This window comes from Erpetoichthys calabaricus, chromosome 6 (assembly GCF_900747795.2).
Source record: "Erpetoichthys calabaricus chromosome 6, fErpCal1.3, whole genome shotgun sequence".
Lineage (NCBI taxonomy): Eukaryota > Metazoa > Chordata > Cladistia > Polypteriformes > Polypteridae > Erpetoichthys > Erpetoichthys calabaricus.
The window spans coordinates 31,819,352-31,831,673 of record NC_041399.2 but is presented as its reverse complement, the minus strand read 5'-3'; the positions used below and the strand labels follow the sequence as shown (position 1 = coordinate 31,831,673).

Below are 12,322 nucleotides of genomic sequence, written 5' to 3'. Positions count from 1 at the left end.
ATTGTTATTATTATTTAAAATTCACAGTCTTTACATAATCGTTAATGCTAAGTTAGATGAGTGGATCTCAACCAGAGACTTAGAACTCATCTCACAATGGAAACTTTCTCAGAATGTGTACTGCGCCATGGGGTGTGATCTTCTGAACCTCTTTGGCAGTTGATATTCCTGGGAGCTGTTCACAGTAGCTGGCAAAAAGGCAACCGAGCGCTCCAGGGATAACTTACCTTTGTGCTCCACATTCACTTGGTTTCTATGTCCAGCTAGAATGGACCATTTGGAGCTCCTCCTGGTTTGCAGAGTCACTCAAGGAAATATCTCTTTCAGCAGACTTTTCGACATCACACATCATCTCCAATAGTTTGTCTTCGGAGAAGGTTTTGGACTTGCTAATGCCTCACTGCAAGTATTAGAGAGTAATGACATTGAAATATGCTGCTTGTGCCATATGTCATTTGTTACCTTTCCCGTGTTTGCTCTCATACTCTTTGGAGCATAGTACTAACACCACATAACATCCTATTTTTCTTCCTTGGTCCACATATAATATTTTCATATGGTTATAGATGTTCAGACAAGGCAACATAAACCTCTAATTGGCATTTCCAGCTGATATCACAGGGGGGGGGGGGGGGGGGGGGGGCTATTGTGGCACAGTGTTAGTAGAACAGGGTTCTTATCCCAGGTCCTCCCTGCATGGAGCTTGCATGTTCTCCTCATGCCTGGTTTCCTCCCACAATCCAAAGACATACAGGTTAGATGAAATGGTGATCCTAAATTGGCCCTCATGTGTGGTTTGTGTGGGTGTTTGCCCTGAAATGGACTGGCATCCTGTCTAGGGTTTGTACCTGCCTTGTGCCCTATGCTGGCTGGGATAGGCTCCAGCACCCCACATGACCCTGTTCAGGATGAAACTAGTTAGAAAATGACTGACTGACAGACCACAAGGAGCAAGAGCTAGGACTTTACCAGCATCATCATCATCATCATTTTTATTATTATTATTATTGACAATTAAGTCTGGGGTGTTTCCTTCTTTATGCCCAGTATTACCTTAATAGACTCTGTCCCACTGTTAGCATGAACTAGATTAACATACCTTGCCCTGGATAGCAAGATGGATGGATCGGTTTGAGGGAATATTACGGTATTAGCTGAGCTACCTGTCCAAGATGGGTAGAAATATAAGTAATCAACATAGACCTCAGCCTTAACATTTGCAGTGTTCCATCTATTGTAATGTATTTTGTAATGCATGTAGATCATAAAATGACAAATGCATTTCACGTGTCTCTATTATATGCTGTTTGGTATAGGATTCATGAAAGCAGTGTTAATGTTTGTAATCCTCCATCTGTTGGAATGACAAATGCAATGCATACGTCTCTGTTATATGTCTTTTTCTATAGGGTTCGTAACAGCTGTGTTAATGTTTGTGATGCAACAACTATTTGAATGACGCTTGTCCTTTTATTATAACGGATGTGGTACTGATAGTGGAAGCAATCCTAGTAGTGATAAAAAAACAAAAAGAGGAACAGATGTTGTTGAGATGATGCAGCATACCGGATCACAAACGCGGTAACACTGCGAACAGGCGAGACTCAAGACGAGGTCGTTGTCTTGGGACTGGCGAGTTGCTTCTGTCCTTTAACCCGAAAGAGGGTAGCATGTTGCGACTCATACTGCGGAGCACAGACCGCCTGTTTGCACGGCGGCTCATTTGCTCTGGGAATCTGTTGAATAGAAGATCGGTGTTATCAGGAAGGCCGGTAGAGACGGCGGGATGGACGCTTCTGACCGGGAGATCAGGAGCACATGAGGTCAGTGCGACTGCTTAGTATCGACAGCGTATAAGTCGATGTGATAGAGACAACTTTTTTCCGTAGCTTGCCATATTAACATCATCTGTCAATTTACCCCTCAGGTCCTACTAACTCACTTTTATAACATAATGTTCTCAAACCTGCTTAAATAGTTCATGATCACAGGGAGAAGGAGCCTCTCCCAATAGCATGTGGCCCTAGGCAGTACCTCAGCATAAGGAATCAGTTATTATCCAACCCGCTATGTCCTAACTACAGGGCTTCGGGGGTCTGCTGGAGACAGTCCCAGCCAACACAAGGCGCAAGGCAGGAAACAAACCCCGGGCAGGGCGCCAGCCCACTGCATCTGTTATTATTATTATTATTGTTATATTTTATAATATTACTGTAATGCTAAGCATAGGGAATCATTATTATAGCTTTTTATGATATTAATACAATGCTGTCATTATACATCAGGGGTGCCCAACTCCAGTCCTGGAGGGCCACAGTGGCTGCAGGTTTTCATTCTAACTCTTTTCTTAATTAGTGACCTGTTTTTGCTGCTAATTAACTTCTTTAGAATTCATTTTAACTGACTTGCTCTTAAAGAGTCAGACCCCTTAATTGTTTCTTCTTCTTTAATTATCAGCCAAACAATAATGTGATAAAAAAATGAGCGGCAAACTGTGTCCATCATACAATATCTGAAAATAAAGAACAATTGAGGTCTCAGGAATGCTCAGGTTCCCAAAACATTTTAAGAGTGTGGTTAGAAAAGGGAAAATCAACAAATTATATGCTGTTTACAGGAAGTAAAGTACGGGTTTAATTAACGACAAGACTCGGCTCCTAATTAAGCAACTGGTTAGAGTAAAATTGGTTGGAGTTTGAGGCCCTGACTTAGTTGGCCTTCTGTTGGCTCACTCACTTCACATTTCATTTCTGTTTGGGTGCCATTTAAGGAAAGAAGTGAAACAATTCAGAGGAACAATAAAGAAATTCAGGGGGACAAATCTTAAAAAAAAAACAAGTCAATTAAAATGAAAGGAAAAGGAGTTAACAAGCAATAAAAACTGGTCACCAATTAATAAAAGGATTACAATGAAAACCTGCAGCTGCTGTGGCCCTCCAGAACCAGAGTTGGAGACCACTGTTAGACGTATTCGCATTTAGAGAGTTGAGTACTTGCTATTTACTGTCTCTTTACTGTCTTAGAGTTTAGCAGCTAAGCATTTCACTACATATTGTACTGTGTGTTTGTGACACATAAATTTAGACTTTTGTTTCATTTGTGTGAAACTTGCCAGCTTAATGTGTTAATTATATTGCGCCAGAGTCAGTAGCAGTCCTCCTTTGGCTCACTTTGGAGCAGCTTTCTATGACAGAGACATGTAGTCACCTCCTGTGATCTTCATACCCTTGATATTAATAAGCAGATCAAGTCTGTATACTGAGCAGCACTCGCAGTGATAACGGGAGGCTTTGTGATGGTACTCTAGAAGTGTTGGTTAGAGTGCCTTTTTATTTTATTATTATTATTATCATGTTTATTTTAACCTCACCTGTTTGTTGTCTGGTACAGATCTTGTAATCGATGTTTAACCCACTTCCTATTGTCCAAATGACTTGAAATTTTGCACACTTCCTCACTTCCGATGACAATACATGAGTCAATAATCAGTTTCACTAATTGATCAATTAATCCATGTTAATTAAGAAATGAAATTTTCATATGAAGAATAGTTCAAGATTTCACCAATAGATGGCGCTAGTAACAGCTAGAAATATTAAAGGAAGTGTTAAAATATTGATTACAAAATTATACTAAAACAAACCCAAGACTAAAAAGTTGAAATTAATATATATATATATATATATATATATATATATATATATATATAAATACTTTTTAAAAACCACGCTTATATTAAGTTAAAAAGTGTACTAAAAAGTAAAAAACATGTCTCTCATACATCACTCGTAAAATAAAAGGTGGGCGCTTTTCATCAATCAACATTCAAAAAACACTTCTTAAAATCTTAGCAAAAGCGCCCACCTGTTATTTTACGAGTGATGTATGAGAGATGTGTTTTTTACTTTTTAGTACACTTTTTAACTTAATATAAGCGTGGTTTTTAAAAAGTATTTATGTATATATATATATAATATATATATATATATATATATATATATATATAATGATATAGATGGTTGAATAGTTTACTGTCAAATAATACAAAGAGTACGCGACACATTTTTCGCCCTAATTCTGCGCTCATCAGGCGTACACACTCACTGCACTCTCTCTCGGGAATCGAACCTCGGACGTCAGCGCCAGAGGCAAAGCCTCTAATGTTGTGCCATGGCGTGTGGTTCATTCATTTGACAGCATGTAGATCAGGGTAATTACATTCATGGCATTCGTAGTCTGAATCACAATCTATTTGACAGTAAACTATTTCAACCATTCTATGATCTGCTTCTCGCAACTGAAAGAGGGCACCATGGCGGATGTTAGCCGACTTGCTGACCAACCACAAGCGTTACCTGGTAGGTAACCACCCATGCAATCAGATTGTGATTCAGACTACGAATGCCATGAATATATATAATATAATTATTTTTAGTTTGTTTTTGAAAACCAAGATTAACAAGGTGTAATAAAACATACAGGGGCATTCTACTCCATCAAGCATATAACAAAAACATAACAAATACAACCATTTCATTCAAAATAAAGCAAAAACAGCTAAACAAAGCAAAGCACGATTCCGTCCCAACCAAAAAAAAAGAGAAAAAGGACAGAGACATGGTCAGAAAGAAAAAATAAAATCTCTTCTCTTTTTAAAAATGATAAGACAATGAATAACTTACAGAGTTAATCCTTCCCCGAGCATGCTTACTTTAAAATAGTATTAATGAATTCTTACAGTATTTTTTAAAAACGTTTTGGCCATATCCTCTCAGAGACAATTAGTTTTGTTCCAAATTTAAGATCACCTCGTATATCGAAGGTGAGCTGGGCTTCTCCCAGTTGAGTACGGTACGTCTGCGTGCCAGCCGCGTGCTATAGGACATCACAATCGGTTTATCCTTCTGCGCTTTACCAAATGTTGCTGTTCATGGATCAGCTGTGATTGTGGCGCCGAGACTGTCTGAGATGTTTGCAAAGATGTTTTGTGCAAAATGAGGTTGATTTTGTGCATTATGAAAAAAAAAAATATGGCCTAGTGAAGCTGGAGCTAGCTGGCAGTGCTGTAGGTTTGATCTTGCCCTTGGGTGCATTTTGGACAATTTTAAGTGAGCTAAATGTGATGGATGAAAGACCTTTAGTTGAAGTATGGAGTGCTTGCTGCATATACTGTAGAACAAGAGTGGATTTTCTGTGTGGTGGAGCTCCACTCCTTTTCTGAGTTGCCAATTGAAAAGTCAGCGTTCCAACCCATCTCCCCCAAGACCTGCGTGATAAGCTAGTAGGTAACTCTAAACTGGCCCTGTTGTGAGTGAGTGGGCCGTCGTGGGTGTGCGCTTTCAGGTAAGCCCTGCAGTTCACGTTTGGTTCCTACGTTGCACCCGCTGCTCCTATAATAGGCTCAGATTCCATTGAGCCTGCAGTGGAGGGATGAACGATTAGCCTCAGACTCTTAGTTTTGGATTTGGAAGAAGGTGGAAAGATGTGAAGAAGTCACCTGGTGCTGCTGGACATTCTCTGACTCGCAGTGGCAAATGTGTGAGGTGTTGGATTTAGTGAAAGGCTGCGTCAGTGTGCATCCACAAGGAAAAACAGTCAATCTGACACGAGGTTTAAAACAAAAGAAGGAAGACGTACAGTATGGAGGCACTGATACCAAGTACTTTTATTAGAAGGACACTACATTTACAACATAATATTATAACAATAGTTTTATTTGGTAAATCGTAGTAAATAAAGCAAGATTTGTGTTTAATAAAGGAGAAATAGGGATTATTTTAATTGTATTTATTAAAATGAACATTAGTTCTGCCACATGTCTTAATGTTTAGCCAGCAATAGGTACAAAAATGCATAGATATTATGCTTCCATGAACAAAGTAGGGCAGTTAGCAGTGTTAATAACTGTGACAATTTGTTTAATAATTTGAAAATTGAGATGGGCAAATTAGGTGAACTTCATTGCATGTTCATAATACTAAAATATATTCCTTTTACTTTAAAATTACAATGTAACTCCGGGCTGTTTTTATGTTTCACGTTCTCAGTATTTTAGCTTTAATGCCATTGATCTTTTGGTTTGTGTCTATAGCCTTTTTATGAAACGAATAATTCAACCTAAAAATCTTTTACCTTTGTGTCCTTCATGCAGGGGCAAGTCACTGTTTCAACATCGTCACGCTGCTTCAGTGTTTCTTCAAGAAGAAATGAAGAGAATAAGCTGATTTATAAAGGGAATCTGGCAAAAGCGATAATTCGTAAGTTTCAAGCCACAGTATTATTTTTTTGGGTAATGCAAAAAACTACACAGAAAATCATAATGTTGCTATATAAAAATATTTAACATCACACCCATAACAAAAACTATCATTGCAGCTAACCGTGCTGCCACACATTAACATTCTGTGTCCATTTCTCTAATATCCATATAAATTGCAGAAGAATATCTGAACCTGTGCTGCACTGACCGGGCCTGCGTGAACAAATGTTTCACTGTATGCTTGATAACAATGTTATTTGGTGGTGACTTTGCACTTTTTAGCTGAGTGTCGTTAATTCATTTAATAAATGAAGAATTTATTGAGACATTTTTAGTGCATCAAGACCATCACAATCCATACCTTTAATATTTATCCATCCATCCATCTATTTTCCAACCTGCTATATCCTAACACAGGGTCATGGGGGTCTGCTGGAGCCAATCCCAGACAGTACAGGGCGCAAGGCAAGAGACAAACGGACATTGGCCGGTCAATTTACAGCGACATTGGACATTTCCCGATTTGGGTGATTTCGGGTTTTGGCCGTAACATATATCCATCCATCCATCCATTATCCATCCCGCTATATCCTAACTACAGGGTCACAGGGGTCTGCTGGAGCTAATCAAAGCCAACACAGGGCGCAAGGCAGGAAACAAACCTGGGCAGGGCGCCAGCCCACCGCTGGGCACACACACACACACCAAGCACACACGAAGGACAATTTAGGATCACCAATGCACCTAACCTGCATGTCTTTGGACTGTGGGAGGAAATCTGAGCACCTGGAGGAGAACATGCAAACTCCACGCAGGGAGGTCCCGAGAAGTGAACCCAGTTCTCCTTACTGTGAGGCCCTTTAATATTTATTTTAAAGAAAAATAAGTGCAGTAGTTTTCTTCATTAGCTGTTAATGAAACAATTCTGTAACATTTTGTATTATTTTTCTTGAGCTTATGTAAAGTTTTAATTCCTCCTTGGGGATCTGTCTGTCTGTCTGTCTGTCTGTCTGTCTGTCTGTCTGTCTGTCTGTCTATCTATCTATCTATCTATCTATCTATCTATCTATCTATCTATCTATCTCGGTCGTATGGTCGTATTTGTTGTGAGTACTAGGAGGGCCTTGATAATTTAGATAGGAGGTTATCGGGAATACATTTTATCTTCAAGTTGTGCAGGGTGTCATTATTTTAGCACTTTTATCCAACAAATAAATGGTCATTTAGATGTCGATTTTCCTGGTGTGCTTGTGGTCATTGTTCTGTTGTATGATCCAATTACATCCCAGCTTAAGCAATTGGACAGATGGCATCTCAAGGCTATCGTGGTATAAAGTGGAGTCCAGGGTTGTTTCAGTGACTACAAGTTTCTCAGGTCCTGTGGCTGCAAAGTAAGCCCAAGTCGTTGTCCTCCACCCCCATGCTTGACAGTGTGCATGAAGTGATTGTGGTGATACACTTAAGTTTCATTTTTGCCAACCATAGCACCGTGCATGATATCCAAGCATCTTCAGCTTGGTTTCACCAGTCCAAAAGTTATTGTTCCAAAATGTTTGTGGGTTGTTCAGTAATTTGGTACACCTAAGCCATGGTGCTATACTTCTTATGGAGAGGAGGGGATTTTGCTTTTCCACCCTTCCATGAGAGCCATACTTGTTCTGTTTTTATGAACATTGCCAACATACCAAAGTCCGTAGGTCACGTGAAGTAGTTTTTGGAGTTTTTCTTGATTTCTTTGAGCATTAAATGGTCTGACGTTTGGGCTAAATTTGCTGGGCCATTGGGAGGATTGGCAACTGTCTTGAAAGCTCACCATTTGGAAACAGTCAGTCTCACTGCAGAATGTTGAATTTCAAATTTTTTGGTAACGGCCTTGTAACCCTTTCTGGACTGATGAGCCACAACAATTGCATCTCTGAGGTCATGGCTGATGTCCTTTCTCCTTGGCATGATGGGACCGTAATCTTGAGTGCTCCAGAACATCAAACTAGCCAGTGTTTCGGTGTTCTAGACATAGTCACACTTCCAGGTAATTATCTCATCTTGTGCATGTATTTAGTAATACCTGGCTGCTAAGCACCCAGTTATTTACTGTGGCAGATTTAAAGGTGCACCACTTGTTTTTTCTCCACATGGTTTCTGAATATTTGTTTGAAATCTGTTGTGCTTTATTTGTCATCGGAGGTTAGATGTCTCTGTTTATAGAAGTTGGTGATGATAGCACAATTGTGTTGTAGACCCTGATTAATAAAATCACAGAATTCAAGGAGGTTGTGCTTTCTTTTTTCCATCACTGTTCATGGGTGGAGTGGTGGCTCTGAGGTAGGGATTTGCACTGGCACTCAGGAGGTATCGGGTTAGAATCCCATAAACGCCAAAAGTGACTCTACTCTGTTGGGCCCTTGAGCAAGACCCTTAACCTGCAATGGCTCAGTTCTGGGTATGACGTTAATCTGCATCCAGCCCTGCATGTAGGCCCTCCAACCTGCAGGGAAAAACCTGGGGGTTGGTGGCAGAATTGGCACTCCAGCCACCATAGAAAACCTCGCACTGCTCCATCTGAACTGAGGTGTCACCCGTTGTATGACTGCACTCGGGTCCTAATCTGGGATCCTGAACTGGTTTGTCATGTGGTGAGTGTGGCAATGTGCTGTATTAGCGTGTGCTCCTAACCTCGCGTTCATGAGTAGAAATGAGACTCTGTAACCCCGAACATTTTAAAGTGCATGGACAGGAGGAAATTGGGGCAGGTTTTTAGGAAGAAACCCCACGGCCGGAGCCTTTTCAGTGTGCATTTTGACGCCATTCACTACAGACTTTTGAATGAGTTGTGTGATATGTGTATAGCCCAATATTGCTAGTGCAAACCTAAAATTGGAATACCCATAGCATATATGAAATAGTTATGTACTGTAAGTGAGGTAGCATATATTGATGGCAATTACACATAACATGATCAGTTTTTATACCCAAAGATGTATTTGAGACAAATCTGATTGCAAAGGAGGCAGGGATGGGATTCTTCTTTGCTTTGAACACAAGTCCTTCGTAGAGCGCAAACAGAACAGATGTAACCAGTTACACATCGGGACACACCAACAGCATGAAAGGGGAGTAAAGGAAGGGAGCAAGCAACGGTAACAGAGCATCAGTGCCACTTGACACACTGACAGCTGCTTCTTCTTCTTTTGGCTGCTCCCATTTGCGGTTGCCACAGCAGATCATCTTCTTCCATATCTTTCTGTCCTCTGCATCTTGTTCTGTTACACTCATCACCTGCATGTCCTCTCTCACTACATCCATAAACCTTCGCTTAGTTCTTCCTCTTTTCCTCTTCCCTGGCAGCTCTATCCTTAGCATCCTTCTCCCAATATAGCCATCATCTCTCCTCTGCACATGTCCAACCCAACGCAATCTCACCTCTCTGACTTTGTCTCTCAACCGTCCAACTTGAGCTGACCTTCTAATGTCCTCATTTCTAATCCTGTCCATCCTCATCACACCCAATGCAAATCTTAGCATCTTTAACCCTGCTACCTCCAGCTCTGTCTCCTGCTTTCTGGTCAGTGCCACCGTCTGCAACTCATATAACATAGCTGGTCTCACTACCGTCCTGTAGACCTTCCCTTTCACATTTTGCTGATATCCGTCTGTCACAATTCACTCCTGACACTCTTCTCCATCCATTCCACCCTGCCTGCACTCTCTTCTTCATTTCTCTTCCACAATCCCCATTACTCTGTACTGTTGATCCCAAGTATTTAAACTCATCCACCTTCGCCAACTCTACTCCCTGCATCCTCACCATTCCACTGACCTCCCTCTCATTCACACACATGTATTCTGTCTTGTTCCTATTGACCTTCATTCCTCTCCTCTCTAGAGCATATCTCCACCTCTCCAGGGTCTCCTCAACTTGCTCCCTACTATCGCTACATATCACAATGTCATCAGCAAACATCATAATCTACGGGGACTCCTGTCTGTCAACCTGTCCATAACCATTGCGAATAAGAAAGGGCTCAGAGCCGATCCCTGATGTAGTCCCATCTCCGTCACTCCTTCCGCAGACCTCACCACTGTCACACTTCCCTCGTACATATCCTGTACAACTCTCACATCCTTCTCTCCCATCCCGACTTCCTCATACAATACCACAACTCCTCTCGAGTCACCCTGTCATATGCTTTCTCCAGGTCCACAAAGACACAATGCAACTCCTTCTGGCCTTCTCTAAACTTCTCCATCAACATCCTCAGAGCAAACATCGTATCTGTGGTGCTCTTTCTTGGCATGAAACCATACTGCTGCTCACTAATCATCATCTCACTTCTTAACCTAGCTTCCACTACTCTTTCCCATAACTTCATGCTGTGGCTCATCAATTTTATCCCCCTGTAGTTACTGCAGCCCTGCACATGCCCCTTATTCTTAAATATCGGCACCAGTACACTTCTTCTTCACTCCTCAAGGATCCTCTCATTTTCCAAGATTCCATTAAACAATCTGGTCAAAAACTCCACTGCCATCTCACCTAAACACCTCCATGTGGACCAACGGCCTTTCCATTCTTCATCCTCTTCATAGCTGTCCTTACTACCTCCTTGCTAATCCGTTGCACTTCCTGATTCACTATCTCCACATCCATAGTCACACTGGCTCAAGCCTTGTATACTAACTGATTACTTTTTGAATTTTCTTCTTTGCTCTTTACGTTAGCTGTACAGATGTATTTCCAACATTCGTGAGAACTGTTATAATATCTCACTCTGATATTTAAATACGTATCACTCATCTTCAAGGACAGAAGAGTTGCACTTTGCTTCACTCTGTTCAGAATAAGAGGCAACACATTTAATCGCTATAAAAAATGTCAAACAAATTTTGAAATAAATAAAAGATAAATTCTCTTTGTCTTTCAGGTGTGAAGTTCTTCTCCTATTCCTCCAGTATGTTTAGCATCTGTGTTGCACCTTATCTTTTTCTGAAGACTGGGATTGGAGTCGATAGTCTTGCATTACAAGTGGTGTTTTGTGGAATCATTGGATTCTTTACCTTTATGACCCCAGTGCTCCTTCATATGATTACGAAGGGCTATGTGGTCCGCCTGTATCACAATCCTCGGACGGATATCTACACAGCAGTCACCTACAGCGCGTTACTGTCCGAGAAAAAAACTGCATTTCATCAAAAGGATGTCCAAGTGCCCGATGTCAGTAAGATGTTCACAAGTTTTTATGCTAAGAAGAAGTCCATGTTGGTAAATCCAATGCTTTTTGAAGTACCGAGTGACTACAATCATCTAATGGGCTTTGATAAACCGTTTCTGTTTGACTTGGAAGAACTGCAGTTTCAGGATAAAAGAAAAGAGGAATAAGATGCATTGTAAAGATGGACTTCTTTTAACATGGGAAATGCAAATAAAACACTTCTAAAATATGACCGTGGTATCCGACTTCTCTTAAAGAAAGCAAAGTATGCCTTAAACTTGAATATTCACAAACAGAATGAAAGAGAAAAGCTTCCACCGCACCGAGTCATGGAAAAAATGCTGAGCTTCACTTTGGTTAGCTGAATTGGCCCGGGTGTGTGGACTGACGCCCTGCCCAGTGCTAGCTGGGATAGGCTCCAGCAGGCCCCCGACAGCCTGTGCACGGCTAAGCAGCTTATGTAATGACTTTGGTTATTTTTAAACAAATTAAAATGTCATTGCTCTTCAAAAAGTAGCAAAGCTCGGTCTGCATCTCAGTGAATAAATCTGTTCTGTGGTACTGGGCATAGGACAATCAGCTTTTTGCAGGTGAAACAGTCATTGCTGTCTGATAACGGTCAATTTTATGTTTTTTGGGGTACACAGTTTTTGCTGAACTGGTGCCATTTTGTAAACAGATCAGGAATAAAGTGGGAATTGATAGAGCTACTAATTCTTATTATTGAGTTCAAGCAACATTTGTCATGCTCAAGAACGGAGAGAATAAAAACTTGGAGATTATTTCAATTAAAAATGTATTGTATGGTGAATACTGAAATCCCAAAGATCATGTAAGTCAGTCAACTGCTATG

General features: G+C 40.7%; 1 protein-coding gene across 1 annotated transcript; it reads left to right on the top strand.

Annotated features, from left to right (window-relative positions):
• The first annotated feature begins 1,562 nt into the window (after window positions 1–1,562).
• Window positions 1,563–11,698, top strand: tmem70 (transmembrane protein 70). Its single transcript, XM_028803452.2, has 3 exons — window positions 1,563–1,823; window positions 6,152–6,257; window positions 11,182–11,698. The coding sequence occupies exons 1-3, from the start codon at window positions 1,671–1,673 to the stop codon at window positions 11,634–11,636; spliced, it is 714 nt and encodes a 237-aa protein (XP_028659285.2). The 5' UTR covers window positions 1,563–1,670; the 3' UTR covers window positions 11,637–11,698.
• The last annotated feature ends 624 nt before the right edge of the window (window positions 11,699–12,322 follow it).